Source organism: Podarcis bocagei (assembly GCF_964188305.1).
Source record: "Podarcis bocagei genome assembly, chromosome: 5".
NCBI classification, from domain to species: Eukaryota; Metazoa; Chordata; class Lepidosauria; order Squamata; family Lacertidae; genus Podarcis; species Podarcis bocagei.
Genome location: NC_138129.1, coordinates 5,021,535 through 5,047,737, shown reverse-complemented (window position 1 = coordinate 5,047,737; position 26,203 = coordinate 5,021,535). Strand labels below are relative to the sequence as shown.

The following is a 26,203-nucleotide window of genomic DNA, read 5'->3' as shown; positions in this document are numbered from 1 at the left end:
AGGAGTGTGGTGGAGTCTCCTACTTTGGAGGTCTTTAAGCAGAGGCTTGACAACCATATGTCAGGAGTGCTCTGATGGTGTTTCCTGCTTGGCAGGGGGTTGGACTCGATGGCCCTTGTCGTCTCTTCCAACTCTATGATTCCATGATTCTATGATTCTAGAACATGCAGCTCGTTGCAAACTGATGTACTTTGGCAGTACAGGCAGTAACTGCAGTTGGAGGGAAATCCCGACGAAACTTTCAGTGTCCATTCAGCCTATCTACGGGACCGCCTCTCCTGGTATGGCCCACGGAGGACCTTAAGGTCCACAAATGACAACATTTTGGAGGTCCCAGGTTGCAAGGTGGTTAGATTGGGCTCAACTAGGGCCAGGGCCTTTTCAGTACTGACCCCGACTTGGTGTAACACTCTGTCACAAGAGACCAGGGCACTGCGGGACTTAACATCTTTCCGCAGGGCCTGGAAGACAGAGCTGTTCCGCCTGGCCTTTGGTTTGGACTCGGTCTGACTCTTATGTTTCCCTCCCCTTATGGTCTTGATTTATCAGCTACTTTTTACAGTGAGGCTGCATTTTAAATTGCATTTTAACCTGTATTTTAAATTGGGTTTTTTTCTTCTTCCCCCTATTATGTTTTTACTGTGATTTTATTGGTGTTAGCCGCCCTGAGCCCAGCTCTGGCGGGGTATAAATAAAATGAATAATAAATAAAATAAATAATAATAAAACTATTATTATTATTATTATTATTATTATTATTATTATTATTATTATTATTATTATTATTATTATTATCTCTTCTGCTCCACTCAGCTTGAAGATACAAAAAATTTCCCTGGGGCAGAATAATACAGTGGTAGCTCGGGTTACATACGCTTCAGGTTACATATGCTTCAGGTTACAGACTCCACTAGCCCAGAAATAGTGCTTCAGGTTAAGAACTTTGCTTCAGGATGAGAACAGAAATCGTGCTCCGGTGGTGCGGCAGCAGCGGGAGGCCCCATTAGCTAAAGTGGTGCTTCAGGTTAAGAACAGTTTCAGGTTAAGAATGGACCTCCAGAACGAATTAAGTACTTAACCCGAGGTACCACTGTATTACAGAAGGTCGTGATGATTGCTATCTGAAACCATCAGTGGCATAGCGTGGATTGCGGGTGCCCGGGGCGGGGCAAGTGTTGCACCTTCCTTTTGGACTGGGCAGCTGGGCTGGGGCACATGCCGGGGGGGCATGTGGAGCCCATGCAGAGGGTGAACGGATTCAGCCTCCAACAGGCTCCTCACCTGCTGCCTCCATCCACCTGCCCACTAAATCAACCTGCCTGCTGCTGCTCCTCAGCTGCCAGGTCTCCATGCCTATCATGATTGTGCCCCTTCAAAAATGTGCCCTGCCACCTGGTCTCACCATGCTATGCCTCTGGAAACAATATCCACATTGGGCTGTATCTGACCAAATCGGAGTACACCCATTGAGTTCCACCAGCTTGACTTAAATCCATTGGTTTCAATGGGCCAGCTCTGAGTATGACTTAACCAGATTCCCCATCGGAAATCCAGCCTTGCAGGTGACAAGGGCATCTCAAACAACCTGGCAGTCATAGGAGAGCATCTCTCCCAGTCCCTACCTGATTCCCTGAATGCATCTATGATTCCATGAATTTGATAAATGTATGGTGCTGGAGGAGACCCTTGAGAGTCCCATGGACTGCAAGAAGATCAAACCTCTCCATTCTGAAGGAAATCAGCCCTGAGTGCTCACTGGAAGGACAGATCCTGAAGCTGAGGCTCCAAGACTTTGGCCACCTCATGAGAAGAGAAGACTCCCTGGAAAAGACCCTGATGTTGGGGAAGATGGAGGGCACAAGGAGAAGGGGACGACGGAGGATGAGATGGTGGGACAGTGTTCTCGAAGCTACCAGCATGAGTTTGACCAAACTGCGGGAGGCAGTGGAAGACAGGAGTGCCTGGCGTGCTCTGGTCCATGGGCTCACGAAGAGTCAGACACGACTAAACGACTAAACAACAACAACAACATCTGCACTTAGAGAGCCTGTGGTAGTGTATTGCTCAGAGTGTCGAACTCAGACCCGGGAGAGAAGAACCAGGGTTCAAATTCCCAGTTAGCCAAGCAAAGTTCATTGGGCTGTTGACTGCCTCTCAGTCCTCTCAGCCTGTCCTACCTCACAGGGTTGTTGTGAGGGTGAAACAGGGAGGAGGAGAACTACGCAAGGCCACCTCGAGTTCCTTGCAGGAAAGGAAGGGAATAAATGTAATGAATTTAAATGAACAAATAACACACCCCTCTTGCAATTACTTCTGGTATACTAACTTCTTTTAGCATTTGGCATCTGTTTCCTTCTACGATTCCTCCTAATATCATCAGTCTCCCATCATCTTTTTCCCCCTTAATTTTTATTGATTTTAACATATAAACTTATCACTCATACAATCTTTTTAGACTTCCATCAGCACCTCTGATGACCCACCGTTTTAACCACTTCTTATGCATTTCTTAACTTTATATTGCCTTTACATCTCCTAACAAATCATCCTTCCCCTTCTCCATTTTTGCAATACTTCCAATAATACTCCTCACAAAAATTCTTGCAAACCTACAAACGTTGTCTGATCTTCACAAATACTTTTCAAATAGTCCGTAAATTTACTCCAGTCTTCCGTGAATTTCTGGTCCCGCCGGTTTTGAATCCTTCCTGTTAGTTTATCTAGTTCTGCATAGTCCATTAACTTCATCCTATCAGTCTCCCATCATCAATAGGCATTGCATTACTTTTCCCTTCACTTTATGCTCAAGATACTTCTATTGCACCAATTTCCAGTGCACAGAAAGAGATCACACACCATACAGGTGTCCTCTATTCCAATCTTTCTGTCCAGGGAGACAGCAATGCTTATCCCAAACTATTCACAGTATCCCTTTAACATTTGCCCATTGTCTGTATTTTCCAGGACCACCTCAGGTGTCTGATTTAACACCAAAGCATCTCAGCAGGAACATAAACCCTTCATCGAGGAAGCTATCCCCTGTGACATCTACAGAGTATAACATCGGGTATCATTTCCTTCAGGATATTTCCATAGGATTCTGTGGAAGCCAATGAAAGCAAGCCCTGCTGAATCAGACCAAGGCTGGTCCATCTCACCCAGGATCCAGTTTCCAACAGGGGACAGCCAGGAACCTCTAAGATGCTCACAAGCGGGGCAACTGGTCTTACTGGATAGCCCTACCCTTCACAAGCGGAGCCAATCCTTTTTTTGGACCACCTGAGTAGGTGGCTCGCATCACCACTTCTTGTGGCAGTGAGTTCCATAAGCTAACTGTGCGTTTGCATGACGAAGTCCTTTCTTTGTTCTGTCTGAGCCACCTGCCGGTGAATTTCTTTTAGCAAATGGCCACCAAAGAAAGAAAGGCAATTATGTGCTTTCTCAACACCCTGATCATATCCTCTCTCGATTAAAAAGCCCCGTGTGATTTTAACTCTCCTCTGGTCAAGGTCCCCAACTCTTTTAGCTGCGATTGCAGCGGGTTGGACTAGATGACCCTTTGAGTTCCTTCCAGCTCTACAATTCTATGATTCTGAGGTTACCCTTTTCTGCGTCCTTTTCAACCCTCTGTTTTTAGATTTGCCATTTGCTTTTCACTTCCATGCTGTGCGACATCTGATTTTGTCCACCTGTTCACACACACATGCACACACCCACACCCTAGATAACTTCATCATTTGGGCACGAGAGATACCCAGTCACACACGTGTGGTTTTTCAGGTGATGCACCTGGTCTGGAAGAACACAAGCTGTTTTTCTTTCACAGCACCTTTTCCAGAGCAGAATCTACCCTGCAATTGCTTCAGATGGAGCAATGCTCAGCTCAGAATGGGCAACATTCAGATCTGAGTCCAGCAGCTGGGGTTTTACTTCTCTGGGGAGCCCCCGGGAGATGGAGGAAGGTGAGAATATAGCCTGCCTCATCCCTATCAGCTAGGCCTGGCTGGTGTGCCCACCTATCCCACGATCAGTTCCGCTAACAGGTTCTTCAGGATTCTGGAGTACCTGCCAACCTGCACGACCTATTTGATTGCAGATGAAAGCAGGGCACAAAAGATGGGTGAGGACAAGTGATGATGAACCATCAGTGAGACCTCTATGATAACACCTTGAAAGAAAATGTCTCTGACCTCTTAATGCCTGTCCTCACTCCCTGCCCTGATTCACTTACTGGGTCTCGGGGTGACACTCACGTCCTCTCCTTCCCACTCTATCCTATCCAGAGCTATCTGGATAGGGGGCAAGAACTGGGATGGGTGTGATAGGGGGATTTCTGTCTTATCTGGTCTTTTGAATCAAACACAGGACCAGCTGGTTCATACCTAAAGCCTTGTGCCTGACTTAATTTGAACACGCATCCCGAACAATTCTTGCCCTGCCTTGAAAAAATATTCCCAGACTAGCATTATTGACAATATCTGAAGGTGAGTGCATTGACCTTCTAAGAAACTGATAATTTTTTAGTAGCAGCTTATAGCCGCAACCTGGAAGAGTTTTGAATACATGCAGATCTCCTGGTGGCAATAAGAAAGCATGGACAATAGCTTTGTCTAAAAAATAAGCGAATACCTCGACAAATAAGCAAATAAGCGAAAACCTCGACAGAAAGTTCCACGAAGTGGCGGCCTCTGGGCTCCCAGTTACAGCTCTGGAGAAATGTTTTCCCATAATCGCTCTGCTCTTGGGGAGAGCGGGGATAGGGGATAGTGGGGTATCTGTGTATTTACTTTATAAAATTAAAAATTAAATTTAAAAAGAGCAGTTTGAAATCGAGCACAACGGACGGCAAATTGCAAACACCTGTCGCAGCATTTGCAAGACCGGCTTGGCACCGAAATCGACCTGGGTTGGCACCGCGTGGTGCGAATAAGCACGGCTCTGGAGGCGAAACCGAACGACCGAGCGGACGCGACCCCTACCTCGTTTCTTCCTCCTGGCTTGAGCGAGCATTTCCATGGAGTTTACGAATAACAGCAACAGGAACAGAATCCACTGCATCTGGCCAGGAATAAATTGGCGCAAGGGAAGAATCAGATCATTCAGGCGGCTGACAGTTCTCCTGCTGCCAAGCGCAGATTGAGCAAAAGGAGGGAAAACAGCTCTCTCTCTCCCTTTCTCTTTTTGGAGGGGAGTGGGATAAAAGAAAAAAGTGGGAGGAAGAGAAAACGATGGGGACAAAAGCACGGTTCACAGCATCCCCCGTGAGGTGGGTCGTGGCACCAGCTGGTCACCAAATGTGGGCTCTCTATGGTGGCATCAGGGAAGATGGCAGGAGTTCAGCGGCCGGTCCCAAGAACCATGGCGCAGAAGAAGCTTCGGTGGCAGATCCAGGGCACTCTTAGAAGTGGCAGTTCTCCTCCTCACCTGTCTCACGGGCAGCACTCCCAGGCCAAAGGGAACAAAAACCTGCAAAGTTCCCCCTCTGCAGAGCTCCAGGCTTCACCTCTGCGGAGAGCTGCTGGTCTGCCTTGCGCCGCTCAAGCTGAACTTCTGCCATGACTCGGAAATCAGGTTCAATGTAAAGCCCTTCCAAATTATCGGGGTGGAGTCAGGGAATTAACCATGTCCCTGCCGGCGAGCCGCTCGTTCACCCTTGCCCCGTGTCGCCGTGGGCCCCCCCACCCCGTTAAAAAAAGACAGACTTCGACAGACTTTCTGGATTAGTCAGACACAAATGCTGGTCTCTCCCCCAGACTTTATTTCAGAAAGGGGAAATTTAATCACTTCAATTTACTCAGCCGCATTCCATATGACAAAGTCGGTGTCTTTTGGCAGGGGGTATGAACAGCCAAAAAACGAGAGAGAGAGAGAGAGAAATGGGAATCAAAGGGACTCCCTCTTTGCATTTTTACAGCCACTGTTTATTACAGCAACTAATAAATTTTCATTTGATAGCTACTGACCTGGGACGTCTGTTTCCCAACGTTATCTCTGCATCGTGGGAGATTTGCTTGTTCATTCCCCTCCTGTGAGCAGCAGATTTCTTCTGTATGTCTTGCGTGTTCGTTAGCTGCAGTGCTGCTCTTTGAATTTTCCACACATTTTTAGCCAAAAATGAACGTTCTCCTGGAAAGAAAAATGCAGATTGATTTTTAAGGGGCGAAACAACAAAGGTCAGAAAACAAGAGGCAGCTGCTTTTTTAAAAAATGGAATAATTTCCCTGTCACATCTGAGCTTCTAATCATTCACATTATCTACATTTGGACAGAACACCATTGCACAGTAGTATTAAGGAGGGGGCCTTGGGAAACTTTTTAAAATAAGGAAACTGCTGTTTTAATTTCCCCCCAAAAAATAGCAGCCTAATCCTCCTGGTGACGGAGCGTATTGAACATAAACTTCAATCTTCTTTGCTTTTTAAGATTTGGAAATCTTTGAAATGAAGAATGTTAATGTGTCAACTTTTATGTATTCATTTAGCAATATTTATATGCCACTTAATCAAACATATCTCTGAAACCATTAAAGGTAAAGGATAAAGGGACCCCTGACCATTAGGTCCAGTCGTGACTGACTCTGAGGTTGCGGCGCTCATCTCGCTTTATTGGCCAAGGGAGCCGGCGTACAGCTTCCGGGTCATGTGGCCAGCATGACTAAGCCTCTTCTGGTGAACCAGAGCAGCGCACGGAAAGGCCGTTTACCTTCCTGCCGGAGTGGTACCTATTTATCTACTTGCACTTTGAGGTGCTTTCGAACTGCTAGGTTGGCAGGAGCAGGGACCGAGCAACGGGAGCTCACCCCGTCGCGGGGATTCGAACCGCCAACCTTCTGATTGGCAAGTCCTAGGCTCTGTGGTTTAACCCACAGCGCCACCTGCGTCCATTATGCATCTCTAAAAAGGGCATGAAATAGGCATGCAAAATGATGGTTAAAAACTTTCACAATTAAATGAAAAGATGGCTGCGTATTAATTTATTATTTCTTCTCTCTCTCTGCCGCCCCCCATCTGCATCCTGCAGTTAAAAAGTAGTATCACACCACTTTAAACATTCATGGCTTCCCCCAGAGAATCATGGGAAGTGTAGTTAAAGGTGCTGAGAATTGTTAGGAGACCCCCGCCCCCTATTTCTCTCACAGAACTACAATTCCCAGAGATCCCTGGAAGGACTGGCTGGCTGTTAAACACTTCTGAGGATTGTCATTTTCTTGTGGAAAGTCATCAGCATTTTCATGCAAATTTATACTAACATGCACATGTTTGCATGAAATTGTGCCTAATTGTGCACCTTTTTGCAAAGAAATTTCCCTTAGTGTAATGCATTTTTGTGCACTTTTTTTTTTCTGATATGTGCCTTATTTATGCACATTTCATACCCCAGTATATGAATTTTGGTAAACATTGCTTGGCTGGAGAACTGCGTCGCAAAATTCACCTATCAATGCAAACAGAATCAAATTTCTCCCCCATCCCTAGGGGGAAGAAAAATTGCTGGGGGAGGTGATTTGTAGCAGGATCATACCTTATTGACATTAAGAATTTGGGACTTTCTGTCCTTTCCACCTTAGTTGCGTGTGTAGGTCCCCAGGCCACCCCTCAAATAACTTCACACATAACACGTAATTTTAGTTTTGGTTTTGGGGCACTATTTTGGCCACAACTTTATTAAAATACAAAATCAGTGAGTAATTGTTTAGACATTGGTTATGACTATCTGTCCCCCCGCCTGGGACAGAACTGACATCCCGAGGTCCGATCGGTAGCCAGTAGAAGGGAAAGTCAAACTTGGGGGTCATTTGAGCTAAGTGTCGGACCCACGCCGCTCACCCCAGCAGCTTCCCGAAAGCTTGCCGGCCCTGGTCCCATGACAGGGATTGGACGGAATCGTGGCAAGCCCCAGGATTCCTTTAACGGAATTCCCTTCAGCGCAATAGGAGGGGCAGGCACAGCCTATCCTGACCCGTCCACCACCAGCATATTATAACCAATGCCTAACCGCAACCTTACAAGTTGTGACGAATTGCTGAGTAGTAGGCAAAAACCAAATGGCACAGCCAATCACCAAATGGCAAAATTCCTACTAGGCCCCTGCGCCAAGGCAGACGACCCCATGACAGGCAAAGCAAGGTCAACCGGAAAAGAGGGCGGACGGGCAGGCAGGCGGGTGATTCGATGCACTCTGCAAAGAGAAATAGAAACCAGAGTGTACCAATATTTAAAGACTATGGTCCCACCCACCCAATTTGCAACATACAATTTGCCCCACCAACCCGGTTATCCAATCACAATGCCAGGCAACAACTATTAACCTGCCTGGCAACAAGAGGTCTGGCCCGGTGGCCCGCACCGCAACACATGCTCTCATTTATTGGAGAACACGCTTTCTGGGTCTCCAGAACCGTGGAAATATTTCACATTTCGTCCTTTAGCCTTCCAGGTTTCTCCACCTCCTGCGATATTAAAGAAAGGTTTTCCCCTAACGTTCAACTTCAGCGAAGGCAAGCTTTCAGTCTTCAGCTTCTTGCCTTCCTTTACAGATTCTCCTTCTTGCTATCTGAGAACAGCATGTGCACGGCTGGAGGTGGGTGAGGGTCAGGAAGAAAGCCACAGATACCTACAAATTTAATGTTGGCGTGCAAAATGATTTTGGCACCTCGGGATCGGCAAATATGTTCCAGTCCCGAACATCTCCCCTTTAATCTTCTGTTCTCGAGTGTCAGGAAGTGGTATTCCTTCATCTCTTCCGCCTACAATTTTTCTTCTAGATCTTTGATCAGCTCCATAACTCTGGAGAAATCCTCTCCAACTTTCCAGTGCTTTGCCAGGGCTGCGGTTGCCTAGAAAGACTCTTTGTACTGGAGACTTCGAAGGGCCAAGCTGCGTGTTACCTGGGGCTGGATTCAACCCGTCAGACTAGGGAGAGCCAGAACAATGGGTGCTGCTAGTGCAATAGGGCTTTCTCCCCCACCAGCCCACGCTTCCCTGCTGCCCCCCAAACTGGCCTGGGGGTGGCATTGGAAAAGCCCTCAGAACAGCACGATTGGGGAGGAGAGAGGAGATCATTTCAGGCAGCAAGCAGAAACATTTCAGCTAAACACATGAACTTAATAACTGTGTCCTATCTGGACAAGGATAACTGTTATGTACTGAGTTGAATAGGCTCCAAAATGCAGCAGTCTGATTGGTCCTAGAACAATAGGATCCAAAATGCAGCAGTCTGATTGGTCCAAGAACAATAGGATCCAAAAGGCAGCAGTCTGGTTGGTCCTAGAATAATAGGATTCAGAATGCAGTAGTCTGATTGGTCTGCAGGAGCCACCCAATCCAGCTCCAGGTGGAAGTGAATCCGCAACCTGATTGGCCTACAGGAGAATCCCGGAGTTAGCCAATCACATGCAGCCCATTATGTAAATAATGTATATAAAGCAAATAATTGGGGGGGAACTTCCATTCCTCCTCACCACTAAGAGCTGAATAAAGAGCATGAAATCCACTCTCAACTCCGAGGATATTTCAATAACCTACCTAACTTCTGTCATCTGTGCTCTGGTAACTGCTAGGTTTGATTACTGCAATGCATTTTTCATGGGACTAACTCTGAAAACGGTTTCGAAAATTCAGCTGGTGACGAATTCAGGGACCAGGTTGCTCACCGGGGCAAGGCGGTTTGAGTGTATTACAACAATCTTGAGCCAACTGAACTGGCTGCCATTCAGTTTCTGGTCCCAATTCGAAGTGCTGGTTTTGACTTACAAAGCTTTAAATGGCTCAGGACTGCAATACCTCAAGGACCGCCTCTCTCCATATGAACCTACCTGGACCCTGAGATCACCATCTGAGGCCCTCCTTTGTCCTCAAGAGGTCCAGAGGGTGGCCACATGAGAACGGGGCCTTCTCTGCGGTGGCTCCCCATCTGTGGAACACTCTCCCCAGGGAAGTTTGCCTGGCACCTTCAATATATATTTTTAGGCACCAGATAAAAATGTTCCTCTTCAGCCAGGCCTTTTTGGGTTATCAGCATTCTGTTGTCTTTCAAACATGCTAGTGGGAGGGGGGTATTTTTATTTATTATTATTATTATTATTATTATTATTATTATTATTATTATTATTATTATTAATTTATTTTGTGTTCTCGCTTTCTGTTTTTATATTGTGCAGCAGCCTGCGATTTTCAGATGAAGAGTGGTATACTAAGCAAACAAACAAAGCAACATTGAATTCCTCCATTAGACTCCTTTTTCCATTTTAAAAACTATTTCTATACTACCAACTCACATATACACCCTCTAGGTGATGCACACAAATATATAAAGGTACAAAAACACACACAAAAGGCCTGGCAGGGACGACAAAACAATCCAAATAGCTATTAAAATGATCAGCTAATCAAGGAAGCTGCCGAGGCCTGTCAGAGGCAGAAGATGCTCAAGAGAGATCTGGAAGTCAAAAGTGAGGAGCCCTGCAGAAATTCTGCAGGGAAAATATTCCATCGCAGGCAGCTAGTGACTAAATTAAAGCATGCCTGACCTATAGTTGAAGCCAGGTGGGCTTCAGCAACATGGCGGGGCCACTAACAGCTTCTCCTGAGCACCTTAGTTGCCGTACAGACCATTTGAAGCACAGTTAGAGCAAATACACATGCACCCCAAAGAATTCTGGGAACTGTAGTTCTGCAAGGAGTAAACCGCAGTTCCCAGGATTCTTCGGGACGGATGTGCTTTAAACACATGCAGCCTTTGTGACTGATCTGAGGAGATGAGAGCTCAAGTGGTCCTTAAGGGATCCCGGACCCAAGTTGTAAGGTAAAGGTAAATAGGTAAAAAAGGTAAAGGACCCCTGGACAGTTATGTCCAAACCAAGTTGTATATTAACAAGAGACAGACAGACAGGAGACAGATAGAGAAGTAGAGAAATAGAAAAATGTGAGCTTTCTTTTGCCAAAGTTGTTGAGCTTTTGCCGGTTTTGAGCTATTTTTATGGAAAATCGTCAAAAACGGCACTGCCGACATGGGCAGATTTCCCTGGACATTTTGCTGATTGCCACCCAGGCACTGCTGCTGGGGGCAGTATTCTGGGCATGCGCAGGTTGCGAATCGGCACTTCTGTGCATGCACAAAGCGTGATTTAGTGCTTCTGCGCATGCGCGACCACCGAAACCCGGAAGTTACACATTCCGGTACTTCTGGGTTTCGGCGGTCTACAACCCAAAAAAACACAACCTGAAGCAGCTGTAACCCGACGTATGACTGTATGTCCTTATTGCTTCAAAACTAAAGGAAAAAAGGGGGGGGGAGACTAAGATTCTGTTTTTTTTTAGGCAAAGCAGAAAATCCAAAGCCACACTGGCCTCCACATCTGGAATTCAGAATATAGACTGCCTTCGTACGAGGAAGTTCCATTTAGCTATGACAGCCAACAACCCCTGACAGACACTTCGTTTTTATTAACGGAGCTAATCCATTTTCAAAGCCATGTGAGCAAATGCGTTCTGCCAGTTCTGTGAGGAAACGATTTCTCTTGTCAGTACTAAACCCGATGCAACTCAACTTGATGGACTGGCCCTGAATTTTATGCTTTATTGTTATGAGAAAGAGAGAGAAAATGCCCCCTTCACTGCATTTCTCATATTTCTTAAAACTCTGCTGTTGCAAAAATCTTCGGGCTGAAGGAAGACTCCATGCAGCAATGGAAAAGGAAAGGTGCTTATTTAGTGCTAGCTAGCAGAATGTCTCAAAGGAATTATTTCCAAGTCTGAGCCCAGAACACAGGGCTAAAATACCTTTTATAGTTCACTATGTATCAATTGGGGACGCGGGTGGCACTGTGGGTTAAACCACAGAGCCTAGGACTTGCCGATCAGAAGGTCAGCGGTTCAAATCCCCGCGACGGGGTGAGCTCCCGTTGCTCGGTCCCTGCTACTGCCAACCTAGCAGTTTGAAATCACGTCAAAGTGCTAGTAGATAAATAGGTACCACTTCGGCGGGAAGGTAAACGGCGTTTCCATGCGCTGTTCCGGTTCGCCAGAAGCGGCTTAGTCATGCTGGCCACATGACCCAGAAGCTGTACACCGGCTCCCTTGGCCAATAAAGTGATATGAGTGCCGCAACCCCAGAATCGGCCACGACTGGACCTAATGGTCAGGGGTCCCTTTACCTTTTTGTATCAATTAAATTATACCATTCAACGAATCACCACCTGTCCAGTAATACCTTAACTGTTACTTTCCAACTATGTATCAATTTTCCAGCAGTTTTCCTAATGGGTGATACCCTTATTTGGTGTCCTAGGGTACGTTTCAACTTCATGTAATTACCGTATTTTTTGCAGCATAACACTCACTTTTTTCCTCCTAAAAAGTAAGGGGAAATGTCTGTGCATGTTATGGAGGGAATGCCCACGGGTGGCATGCATACGGATTTTCCTCCTCTAAAAAATACGTGCGTGTTATGGTTGGGTGCGTGTTATAGAGCGAAAAATACGGTATATATTCTGCACTAATCTTCTAAACTCATTAATAACTTTGAGTGATATCGCTGCCTCACTGCCATGTCCCATCTCCCCCCCCCCTCAAGTTGTATCTTTTTGCCACGTAGCAGTGAAATCCTGTACAAGCCTCCTCAGAAATTAGAGCTATGGAGTTTTATGAAATTTACATCTTGGATGGAGTTGTCAATTTTGATTTTCCTCAGTTTATCATTTCCAAACCATTCTCTCTCATTCTCTCTCTCTCTCTCTCTCTCTCTCTCTCACACACACACACACACACACACACACACATTCCTCATGAATGAAAGATCACCACTATTTTAGTACAAATTTCTCCTAATACATAATTTTGTATTCAGTTGTTCCTAATAAACACATTTCTGCAAAGCAACCTTGCCTCATTTAAGGCATAGTCAAGCTACCTCATTTGCTTCCTAGAGCATAAGCTACACCAGGGGTCTGCAACCTTTAAGAGAAAAAGAGCCACTTGGACCCGTTTCCGAAGAAAAACAACAACTGGGAGCTGCAAAACCATTGTGACATTTAAAGCATGCGCGCCGCAGCCCTATGATCTGACAGCGGGCGGGAAGGTGACGTTGGGACGGTGCATGACTAACGCACGCACCGCCTCCATGCGACGTCACAGCCAGTACAGCACCTGCCACAGTGGGGAGTGTCGGGGCGCACAATGCGCCTCCTCCCCTCGCTAGTATCCGCCCTGGAGCCGCGGCAAAGGTGTAAAAGAGCCACATGCGGCTCCAGAGCCGCGGGTTGCAGACCCCTGAGCTACACGCTTATGGTACTGGAGGAGACTCTTGATAGTCCCATGGACTGCAAGAAGATCAAACCTCTCCATTCTGAAGGAAATCAGCCCTGAGTGCTCACTGGAAGGACAGTTCCTGAAGCTGAGGCTCCAATACTTTGGCCACCTCATGAGGAGAGAAGAGAAGACTCCCTGGAAAAGACCCTGATGTTGGGGAAGATGGAGGGCACAAGGAGAAGGGGACGGCAGAGGACGAGATGGTGGGACAGTGTTCTCGAAGCTACCAGCATGAGTTTGACCAAACTGCGGGAGGCAGTGGAAGACAGAAGTGCCTGGCGTGCTCTGGTCCAGGGGGTCACGAAGAGGCAGACACGACTAAATGACTAAACAACAACAATTACTGGGTTGCCCCCTCTGTGCAGCTTTCAAACGCAATATAAAAACATAATGAGATAATGACGACCACAACAACAACTACTTCTACAACAACAATATATTATTTATACCTCGTTCATCTGGCTGGGTTTCCCCAGCCACTCTGGATGGGCATCAAACATTAAAAACTTCCATAAACAGGTCTGCCTTCAGGTGTCTTCTAAAGGTTGTATAGTTACTTATCTCCTTGACATATGATGGGAGGGCGTTCCACAGGGCGGGCGCCACCACTGAGAAGGCCCTCTGCCTGGTTCCCTGCAACCTCACAGTGAGGGAACCACCAGAAGGCCCTCGGCGCTGGACTTCAGTGTCCAGGTTGAACAATGGGGGTGAAGACGCTCCTTCAGGTATACTGGGCCGAGACCATATAGACCTAAGAAGCTGAGGTTTAAAGTTTAGGCCTTTAGACCTAAGAACCCAAGGCAGATTATAACTCAGAACTTGTATAAAATAGCCCTTAATGTTATTCAGTCACCAGTTTTTAACATACATGGAACGATTCCATTACAGGGTGTCACTCAGGTTTGGGCTAATCCTGCCGCCACTGTTGTGGTGCGACATTTTGGCAGAACCCAGAAGGAAGAAGGAGCAGCTGCACAAATCAGGAAGAGCCGTGGTATTGGACCTTTTAAAGCTTGCCTTAAAAATAATGTCAAATCTCTCTTCCCTCCCCACCCTGTCTTCCTTTTTTGTGCAATCCAGAATTCTTTCTTCTGGTTGCCATTAATAACGTGACATTTACTGGGGTTTCTCCAGATGTTTGCGCCAGCAATGTCCTTTCGAAGGAATTTCTGATTACTGAGGCTTTCATAAGGACGTCCACGTGGTTCTCTTTGCGGATGGAGACGTCGGGGGCGGACCGGAAGTGCTAACCGAAAGAGAGCCAGGAGCGAGGGCTAACCCTTCGTAACGTTGCTCATCCTCTGCTCCAGGTGACGCAGCTCTCCTGTCTGTTGGCAAGGGGTGGAAAGAAGGGAAAAGGTAGACAGTGGCTTCCCGGGTGACTCACGAAAAGAATTGCAAGGCAGTGGAGGAACAGCTGGAGCCAAGCTATTTAATAGCAACAATACCCCCGGTTCTTGGGAAAGAGACAGTGGAAATACACCACATGCGACCACAGGCATTTATAAATGAAATTCAGAAAATATGAATGAAAGCCCCTCTCTTCATTGGATAAGTATGTCTCGCATATTCAGCCCCAGTCGAAGGGAAGCGGGTTTTCTCTGATCTGCCATACAGATTTGGCCAGAGGTTCTCACTTCAACGCGTGCTCTTGTCCAAAAGCGGGGAAAGAAGAAAACACCAGGATCTTCAAAGTCAGAAGGCTGGGATTCTCAAAGATCTGCTTCATCCATCCCCTTCCAAAAGGGGTGTCTTTGGGAAGAGGGTCAAGTTCTTGTTATAAATCAGTCCGCGTCTATTAACACCCACCAAAGTGCGAATTTGACACCAATTAACGCAGATTCTGTCCTCCTTAGCAGACTCCAACTCCCCTTTTATGGGATTGCTTGTTCGGAATGTGTCAATTTGTCCCAGGTTCCCCATCCATATTTATGGGTGTTTTTGCACAAATGTTTTCCCTCCTCTTTTAACACTGAGGCAACCAGAAGAAATGGGAATCTAATAAAATGGTGTTAGCTTGGGAAGCATAAAGTCTGGGGCAGAGAACTTTCCCTACCAAATCACCCAACTCCAAACTCACCCTGAGTCTCACACCCGCACCTCCTTCCTGCTCTCATCTACTAAAAATCATGTTAAAAGGATTAAAACTAAGTTTTAAACCCCAGGTCATGAGCCCAACTTCCATCTCAGCCTAAGGACAACATGAGCCATTGGCCTGATCAAGCTGACTTTTCTTATGTTCTTAGAATGATGGAGAGAACTTTGTTGTTGTTGTATAGTTATCTAGTCGTATCTGACTCTTCGTGAGCCCCTGGACCAGAGCACGCCAGGCACTCCTGTCTTCTACTGCCTCCCGCAGTTTGGTCAAACTCATGCTGGTAGCTTTGAGAACACTGTCCAACCATTTGTCATCCCCTTCTCCTTGTGCCCTCCATCTTCCCCAACATCAGGGTCTTTTCCACGGAGTCTTCTCTTCTCATGAGGTGGCCAAAGTCTTGGAGCCTCAGCTTCAGGATCTGTCCTTCCAGTGAGCACTCAGGGCTGATTTCCTTCAGAATGGAGAGGTTTGATCTCCTTGCAGTCCATGGGACTCTCAAGAGTCTCCTCCAGCACCAGAATTCAAAAGCATCAATTCTTCATCAATTCTTCAGCAATCAGCCTTCTTTGTGGTCCAGCTCTCACTTCCACACATCACTACTGGGAAAACCATAGCTTTAGCTATACGGACCCTCGTCGGCAAGGTGATTTCTTTCATTTGCTGCTGCACAATCAATGCAGACTCCCAGCCTACTGGAAAGCTAGGTTTTTACAGCAGCACGACACAGATGAAGACATCGTGTGCAACTTGAAAAACTGCAGCAGCAGAAGCTGGCCTGATGGGAAGTGGCGCGTTTCCACCCCGTTTGGTGTGTGGCACATTCCTGGGGCAGACAGCTGCGCAAGGAGGCAAATGTCTTGAAGGAGAGATGGACAGCTTATTCAGAAACAGACACCGCAATGGGGAGATGTCGCAAGGAGGAAGGCCACAGGTCAATTTGCGCACGTTCAAACGTATGTGCTGAATAAATATAGGGACGTGTGAATCACCAGCTCAAGCCCACGGAAGCGCACAGTTGCTGACAGTTGTACGGCAGTCTTTCGACAGCCCTTTAATGCTCTGTGAATGGTCAGCAGTCATCACCTCTTTGAGACCAGCCATTTGCAAATGTGCACTGATTAAGATTTTTGCTCGCATGTGGACTGTGTCAGAGACAGGACAGCTGGAACACATGTTGCACCAGTTCCATTCCCAGGGAATGAACACCTCATCAGCAGTTCATAGTGTCAAAGTGAACTCACAGGGTGTTGCTGTCTGGTCCCTGTTCCTTCCAGCAAATGGTTTTTTAAAAAATTAAAAACTAGGTGATGCAACAAAACATATTATCTTAAAACATATCATCCTTAATTCCCCCCTCATTTTCCCCTCTCCCCCCTCCCTCCCATAAACAACTTGCCCTCCCCACCCCCGCCCCCCACCCCACTTCCCAATCTCTGGTTTCTCTATAAATGCTATTCTCTGCATGTTACAGAACTGTTCTTAATTACCGTATTTTTCACTCTATAAGACGCACTTTCCCCCCTCCAAAAATTACGGGGAAATGTGTGTGCATCTTATGGAGCGAATGCAGGCTGCATGGCTCCATGACTTCAGTGAAAGCAATGCGAAACTCTCCTGGCTTCGTTTTGCTGGAGAGGCACTGCGCAGAGAGGGAGAGAATTTTTTTTCTTGTTCTCCGCTTCTAAAACTAGGTGTGTCTTATGGTCGGGTGCGTCCTATAGAGTGGAAAATACGGTAATCTAACGAATTATTATCAATAAAAAAATTGTGAGTGTTTATTCAAAGCCTGCCAAGGAGTCCAATTCACTTTGTTGCGTCTTTAGGCACTTTGTAAAAGGTTCCCATTCCTCTTTAAAGTCACAGTTATCCTTGTACCGTAGTTTTACCAGTTCTGCATAGTCCATCAGTTTCTCTTGCCATAATTCTTTAGTCGGGATTTCCTCGTTCTTCCATCCTTGTGCTATTAAGACTCTCGCCACTGTTGTCGCATACATGAAGATGTTCTTCAGCTTCCTTGGCAGGTCTTTTCCTACAATCCCTACCAAAAATGCTTCAGGTTTTTAAACAAATGTTAGATGGAACATTTTCTTCAATTCATTCCAGCAAATGGTTTTGAGCACACACTTTGACCATGTGTCTCCAGTCACTGTTTGGCTACGAGGGATTGCTGTCACCCTCCTCCTGGGTCACTTTCCAACGCCAATTTCTGGTGGTTGTTTTCTATCATTCCCTTAGGGAAAGTGGGGCATTGTATATGCAGCAAAGCTTTTTAAAAAATCTCTTTATTCCTTGCATTCATATGCCGCCTTTCCTCCAAGGAGCTCAAGGAAGCATATAGGGCTCTCCTTCTCCACATTTGACCCTCACAACAACCCTGTGAGGTTGGTTAGGCTGAGAACTATGAGCCATTCTTTTAAAGTTTCCAATTGACATCACAAAACCAAAACGCAGCAATTATTACCAGGTGCTTCTTTAAACCAGTCCAAGTTCAGATTGTATCAATTTGTTGCATAGTTGTTGTTGTTTAGTCATTTAGTCGTGTCCGACTCTTCATGACCCCGTGGACCAGAGCACGCCAGGCACTCCTGTCTTCCACTGCCTCCCGCAGTTTGGTCAAACTCATGCTGGTAGCTTCGAGAACACTGTCCAACCATCTCGTCCTCTGTCATCCCCTTCTCCTTGTGCCCTCCATCTTTCCCAACATCAGGGTCTTTTCCAGGGAGTCTTCTCTTCTCTTCTCATGAGGTGGCCAAAGGATTGGAGTCTCAGCTTCAGGATCTGTCCTTCCAGTGAGCACTCAGGGCTGATTTCTAAAGAATGGATAGGAAATCAGCCCTGAGTACTCACTGGAAGGACAAATTGTGAAGCTGTGGCTCCAATACTTAGTTACTCAGTTCTATTTAGCTCTTTGCAGTTTCTGGAAGCTCATGACCAGCACTTGTAAACAGAAGCATTTGTAAGGGATTTTTGAGGGGGTGGCCTGGAGCGCTGTCTCACGATGTACGTAGGACCAAGAGACATGGATGGTGAGAGAGATGCTGCAGTCACCTGCAACATCTGTGCCATGTTTGTTTTCCTGCCTGAGAACCAAAACTGCACCTGCAGCAAGTGCAAGCTGGTTGCAAACCCTCCAAGCATCCCTATTTTCCAGGGACATCCCTGATTTAGAGAAGCCGTCCCTGTTTCCGATTTGATCCCACTTTTCCTTAGGGTGTCCCCAGTTTCTCCCGGTATGCCCCGCGGAGAGCCTTAAGGTCCATAAATAACAACACTTTGGAGGTCTCAAGCCGCAAGGTGGTTAGATTGGTCTCAACTAGGGCCACGGCATTTTCAGTACTGGCCCCAACTTGGTGGAACACTCTGTCACAAGAGACCAGGGCCCTGCGGGACTTGACATCTTTCCCCTGTACATGATGGGCCACTGGCAATATAACAAATCCACAAGTTACGTTCCAGAGATTGCGCCTAAAGCCAAAATCGCAGATAGTCAAAACACAATGGGTTCAATGGCGGGTGGGTTTGGCAAAGTCTTTCCCTCTGGACGCCTGCTCTCTTTCTGCCCCCTTACTAAAAAAAAATTATTTTTATTTTTTATTCTTGCCAAGTAGATAAAGCTGAACGCACACAAATTAAATTCACATGAGTTGCAGAATTACTGTGTAATTGCGCAACCCATTCTCATCACTTGGGGAAGCAGGGAGCAGGATGCAGCAATGTATACCTGCACAGAACGGTCTCTGCGATGTCCCAAAATAGTTCCCAAGCAAAGCAGAGTAATTGGGGGAAAGCTGCTGTTAATTAGCCAGGAGCCATAAATTGCCACGTCTGGGAAAGAACCGGTTAGCACAATTGCTGGTGCTCTGCTCTAATACAACCGTCTATAGATTCATTTAGTTTTTTGTCCACTGTCTCATGTTTTATTGAAAAATCGGATATAAACAAATAATAACATAAATAAATGAGGAATATATATCTTCTTCTTTGGCGGTCACTCGTAGCCGAGAGAGAGAGAGAGACTGAGAGATGGAAACTGGTAAGAGTGCTTATTTAAGAGTAGTAAAAAGAATAAGTACATTGGTACCTCGGGTTACAGACGCTTCAGGTTACAGACTCCGCTAACCCAGAAATAGTACCTCGGGTTAAAAACTTTGCTTCAGGATGAGAACAGAAATCATGCAGTGGTGGCAGCGGGAGGCCCCATTAGCTAAAGTGGTACCTCAGATTAAGAACAGTTTCAGGTTGGCCGCAAGAGTTTTAATAGCACAAGGATGGAAGACTGAAGAAACCCCAACTAAAGAATCATGGCAAGAAAAATGGATGGACTATGCAGAACTGGCAAAACTGACATACAAGCTACGGGACAAGGATAACTGTGACTTTAAAGATGAATGGGAACCCTTTACAAAGTATTTGCAGACGCAACAAAGCAAACTGGACTCCTTGCCTGGCTTTGCATAAACATTCACAAACTTTTTATTGATAATTATCAGCTAAATAGTTTGAGGATCTATACAACTGTGTAACATGCAGAAAACAGCATTTTTAGAGAAATCAAAGACTGGAACTGAGGGAAGTCGGGGGTGGGGGTGGGTGGGTTCTGTGGGGGAAGGGAGGGGGGAGGAAAAATGGGGGGAAATAAGGATGATATGTTTTTTGGATAATATGTTTTGTTTTAATTTTGAATAAAAAAGTAATTAAAAAAAAAGAACAGTTTCAGGTTAAGAACGGACCTCCGGAATGAATTGTCAGGTGTGTGTGTAGGAGCCAGGCCCTGTGACCAGTAGGACTTCGCAGGACTGGGGCCTTCCTAATTTTGTTCGGAAGAGGCAAGGCATGGCCACACAGGTGAGTATGGTAACTCACAGCACCTGGTGGCAAGAGCCGGGAAGGGATATAAGGTCAGCATTTTCGCTTCAGCTCTTTGCCACAGCAGCACATTCCCTGCCTTGCTGTGTTTGACTTCGTGACTCCTTGCTCCTTGATCCTTGGACCCCTGACTTCGTGACTCCTTGCTCCTTGCTCCTCAGACCCCTGACTTCGTGACTCCTGGCTTCTCGATCCTCGGACCCCTGACTTCGTGACTCCTTGCTTCTTGATCCTCAGACCCCTGACTTCGTGACTCCTTGCTTCTTGATCCTCGGACCCCTGACTTCGTGACTCCTTGCTCCTTGATCCTCAGACCCCTGACTTCGTGACTCCTGGCTTCTCAATCCTCGGACCCCTGACTTCGTGACTCCTTGCTCCTTGATCCTCAGACCCCTGACTTCGTGACTCCTGGCTTCTCGATCCTCGGACCCCTGACTTCGTGACTCCTTGCTTCTTGATCCTCGGACCCCTGCCTTCGTGACTCCCGGCTCTCTGACCCTCGGACTCTTGGCTTTCTCTTTCCTTCTAAAATCAATTCAAACTCAATTATTATTATTATCTCCTGTTGGCAAAATTCACTATAACTGGAAGTACCAGGGGCTGAACCTGAGAGGACCTCTGGAAAGCAGAGCGAGTCTTTGACCACTGAGCGACGCTTCCCCCTTCTTTGAAGACCAGAGTCCCAGTTCCACCCTGAGGTGTTTCAGGGAGCTTGTTCACCCAGCAGCTTTGCATCCTGATGGGCCAAAGGGAGCTGAGCCCCGTCTGAGTGGGTGGGCCAGGCGAGGGAGTGGGAACTCAAGAGGGTCTGGTCCTTTGAGAGAGGGATTGACCAAGCAATTTGGGAAGCCCTGAATTAGAATTAAAAGATTAAAAGAGTCCAGGGCACTTATTCTACTTTGTTTACGAAACGGCCAAGGAGAGCCAGATGGTGAAAGAAAGAAAAAAGCACTTTGTGGATCATTTTTAAAAAACATTTATTTGACTTTGGCATTAAAACAAAAATAATCCCATCCATTATTATTGCTTTCTGGGGCACAGGGCACAAATGTTCCTGAAATGCTGCTACTGGGCTGACTTCAGAAATTATTGTTTTGTACAGGCATTCTGTTTTATTCAGAATAAACAAAAGTATTTCTTCACACGGCACAGAATTAATCTCTGGAACTCACCGCCTCAGGAGGCAGGGATGGTTACCAAAGCAGATGGCTTTAAAAGAGTATACGACCCTAGCATTCGAGTGACAAAGGAAGTAACAGGAGGTGGATAACAATTAAGGATTTATTATGTTTTATGAATGTAATGGAAAATTTATATAGAAAGGTTTATTGTTTTGTATACATTCAATTGTAAGATAAAACACATACGAAGGGACTCGACAGGAAGTCAAAATTGAAGAAAAGATTTTGTACAGTAAAAGGGTGAAAATATTTATTTTCATTATTATCCTTATTATTTTCAGTGTGTGTGCGTGTGTGTGTTTTGTATGGAATGTTTGGGAGAAAATAAGACGGTAAATAACAAATAACAAACAAAACATTGATGTATGTAATTTTTATTTGTCAATTATATTTTGCGGTAATATGGTTGTAATGTTTTTTGTAACATAAAATCATTCAATAAAAATTATTTTTTTAAAAAATTAAAAGAGGATAAGACCATTTAATGGAGGAAGGGAGGACTACCAATGGCTTCTAGCCGTGATAGTGATTATGTGCATCCCTGGTTGGAAGCAGAATGCTTCTGAATACCAGTTGATCTTGTGTTCGAATCCTGATTGCAGGTTTTCCACAGGCATCTGGCTGTCCATTCTGAGAAGCGGATGCTGGTCCAGAGGGGCCATGGGCCTGATCCAGAATCTTCTCATGTTCATAGTATTTGCTTCCAAAGGCCACTAGCATAAACCACAAGACCACTGGACAAAATCCCCTCCCTAATTTTCACTTTAAATAATCCACACTTCTCTGAATTTTGCAATGCAGTGGTCCAGCCTGGCAACGTGTACAAAAAACATTATATTTCGAAGTAAAGTATTTTAATGAAGGTGAAAGAGGAGAGTGCAAAATATGGTCTGAAGCACAACATCAAAAAAACGGAGATCATGGCCCCTGGTCCCATCACCTCCTGGCAAATAGAAGGGGAAGAAATGGAGGCAGCAAGAGATTTTACTTTCTTGGGCTCCACGATCACTGCAGATGGTGACAGCAGTCACGAAATTAAAAGACACCTGCTTCTTGGGAGAAAAGGTCCGTTTAGTTAAAGCTATGGTTTTCCCAGTAGTGATGTATGGAAGTGAGAGCTGGACCATAAAGAAGGCTGATCGCCGAAGAATCGATGCTTTTGAATTCTGGTGCTGGAGGAGACTCTTGAGAGCCCCATGGACTGCAAGAAGATCAAACCTCTCCATTCTGAAGGAAATCAGCTCTGAGTGCTCACTGGAAGGACAGATCGTGAAGCTGAGGCTCCAATACCCTGGCCACCTCATGAGAAGAGAAGACTCCCTAGAAAAGACCCTGATGTTGGGAAAGATGGAGGGCACAAGGAGAAGGGGACGACAGAGGACGAGATGGTGGGACAGTGTTCTTGAAGCTACCAGCATGAGTTTGACTAAACTGGGGGAGGCAGTTGAAGACAGGAGTGCCTGGCGTGCTCTGGTCCATGGGGTCACGAAGAGTCAGACACCACTAAATGACTAAACAACAAATGCCTAGGAGAATTTTACACTAAAATGCTGATAAAGTTGCATGGTGACTTTTAAGAAATGAATATAAATCATAAACTGCTGTGGAAAAAGAATGGAAAAATGAGAAACGGAGATGCTCTGATCCCAGTTAACCAATTGGACACTGAGGAGTAAAAGTGTGAATTTCAGCAAGATGAGGACCCAAGTTGAGGTGGACAGGGCTAGGAAGAACTTGAGAAGGGGCCACCACAATGTATCTCCAAAGGAATCATTTGGAGACAGAGTTACTCAGATTCAAATGCATCAAGCAGGCAGAGATGGAGGTGAAATTACTCTTTTTTTCATTTATAGGCACACCTACCTAATTCAGAGTTTCCAAAACAACACAAGAACCAAAATGCAGCCAGCCTTTGAAATTCACCCTTATGCGAATTTTGCAACACCATTCTCCAGTCAAGCAGTGGTTACACAAATGTTTTTATTAGGAGAAAAGGTGTATAAAGACAAATATATTCATGAAAATAACATACAAAAATCCAGTCTATATGGGGAAATTGCTTGCAAACATGAGTTTATTAGGAGAAATTCACACTAAAATTCTTGACAAATTTTCATGAGGATTTTTTAAAATTGCAAATTGATGCAGAAATATCAAGAAGTGAATTTAAGATCGAAAGAAATTTTAAGGCCGTAAACTGTCATCTGACAAAATTTGGCACTTCCTCTAAATATTTATTATTTTTACCATAATTATTTTTGGTACAGCTGTTTTTTTTATTGGATCTTTGCAATATTATTATTATTTTGTGCCCCCTTAGCTCAGTGTCCTGTGCAGGAGAACTGCCCGAACATTTCTAAATCTGGTGCAACAGCAACACACAGAAGCTCCCCCCACAAACTTTGCTAAAACAACAGCAAATGACCCTGTAATGAGACCCTAAACTTTGCTACTTACATTGGTGACGAAAGCAATTTACTTCATTATCATGAACCAAATGGCAAAATCTATGATGAACACTCGTAACCTTTTAACGATGTTAGGCAACGTTTCTATAAATGCAAATGATTCAGCTTTCCTCTTTGGCTTCCATCCTGGAACACCAGGGTCAGCCGAAAGTTATCGCTCTTCTCGGTCTCTTTGTTTTCAAGAGAAACTATAAAACAGAAGCAAGGCAATGGAACGGCCGGTCTGTTTAAAAACAAAAAAAGTTTAAGAGCGCCAGATCTTCAGATATCATCAACATCATCGAGGAATCGTGATCTGTGTGGTCACATGTGTAGCCAACACAGTCATAGGAGCCAGGAGGTCAAATGGATGTTTCTGACAAGTCCATGGACTTGAATGCTGCTGAGCTCCATTCCTGTTCATAGAATCACAGGGTAAAAGGTAAAAAAAGAAGAAGAAAACAAAGACCCCTGGATGGTTAAGTCTAGTTGAATTTGACTATGGGAGTGCAGCGCTCATCTCACTTTCGTGCTGAGGGAGCCGGTGTTTGTCCACAGACAGCTTTCTGGGTCATGTGGCCAGCATGACTAAACCGCTTCTGGCTCAACAGAACACTGTGACGGAAACCAGAGCGCATGGAAATGCCATTTACCTTCCCGCCACAGCGGTACCTATTTATCTACTTGCCCTGGTGTGTTTTCGAACTGCTAGGTTGGCAGGAGCTGGGACAGAGCAACAGGAGCTCACCCTGTCACGGGGATTCAATCTTCTACATCAAGCTATATTCTATCTTTATCACCATACTCTGAATATAATTGCACATTGTATTAATTAACATTATTTTTTAATATGTTAGTGGCCATGTGGTGATTTTAGCCTATAATTTTTATTGTTTAATGTCTTAACCTGTATATGAATGTACTTTTGTAGCTCTGTTTAGAGTAGGTAAAGTCTTGATAATATAAATGTTTTAAGTTTTTTTGTATTAATCCAGCATTTTTCTGTGAATTGTTGAATGATTCTGTGTACATTGCGGCAGCCTTTGGCTATGTGCAATAAAACTGACTGACTGAGCAATGGGAGCTCACCCCGTCGCGGGGATTCGAACCACCGACCTTCCAATCGGCAAGCCCAAGAGGCTCAGCGGTTTAGCCCACAGTGCCACCTGTGTCCCCCAATCACAGGTACTCCCAAAGGTCATGTAGTCCAACCCCCCGCAATACAGGAATCACAACGAAAGAATCCATGGCAGATGGCCACCCGACCTCTGCTTAAAACACTCCCACCTTCTGAGGGAATCAGTTCTGCTGTTGAACATCTCTCGAAGGCTGACAATGGGCAAAGGGTAGGTCTTTTGCTCTTTTAAAGCAGGAAGAGACCTTTTTCAGCTTGAGGTTCAATTTACCCCCTGAGGAAACGTCCAGAGACCACCTAGCAGTGGGGGGGGGGGGAGCCAGAGGCAAATGTGCGCAGACTGATGAGTCAGAAGAATCTTTCTTTGCACCAGCCACTAGCCATAGCAATAAAATAAAACAAATTTTCTGAAGATAGAGGTAAAAATTTAACTATAGAAGAGGGGTGGCCAACTCCCAAGAGACTGTGATCTACTTACAGAATTGAAAACGGGGGGGTTATCTATTCTCCATTTTTGGGTGTTCAGGTCAAAGTTGCTGACCTTTTCTGCGAAGAAAAGCCCTGTTTTGGGGGGGTTGAGCATTTTTTAGGAGGAGAAAAGCCCCATTTCTGTGGGTTTTGGGGGAGAAAGAGGAACAGCCACTCACCCACAGATCGCTGGGGACACAAGCAGCCTCACTGAGTAAACTCCGTCTTTCATTCTGCAGATGTACCAAAATCTCCCGGGGATCTACCAGTAGATCGCAATCGACCTGTTGGACATCCCTGCTATAGAAAATACATCCTGGGGTTTACATCAATCATCAAATAATAGATCTTATTCTAATTGCCCCCAATAAAAACCCTGCAGGGGGGGGGGTTGCCACCTGATCATGATCTCTAAAAAGAAAGGACATACTAGCAATTGTTGAGTGACCCGGCATGGACAATAATAGAGAGGTAATAACCTCACTCCTCAAATCTTTATAAAGAGTGCAAGCACATGAGGCACTGGCTCAGTTCTGAGCAACTGATGGAAATTTTACCTCTGTGCAGCAGGCGGGTTTCTACACATACACAAACACAAACCTTCTCTGCCCTCCATCACGAGAAACAAGAGTTATCTGAAGAAGTGTGCATGCACACGAAAGCATATACCAGAACTGTTAAGTTGTGGGCGAACATATCAG

General features: G+C 45.5%; 1 protein-coding gene across 2 annotated transcripts in view; it reads right to left on the bottom strand.

Moving 5' to 3' along the window:
* RSPO4 (R-spondin 4) overlaps positions 1–5,562 on the bottom strand; it is a 41,450-nt gene extending 35,888 nt beyond the window's left edge. The window contains exons 1-2 of one of the 2 annotated variants that reach the window (XM_081196741.1): positions 5,425–5,541; positions 4,980–5,058 (exon numbers count right to left, since the gene is read on the bottom strand). In XM_081196741.1, coding sequence (XP_081052867.1) covers positions 4,980–5,058 — 79 coding nt within the window. In that variant the 5' untranslated portion in view covers positions 5,425–5,541. Of the gene's footprint in view, positions 1–4,979 lie in introns of both variants that reach the window. The other variant, XM_081196740.1, reaches the window with a different exon arrangement.
* Positions 5,563–26,203: the final 20,641 nt, after the last annotated feature.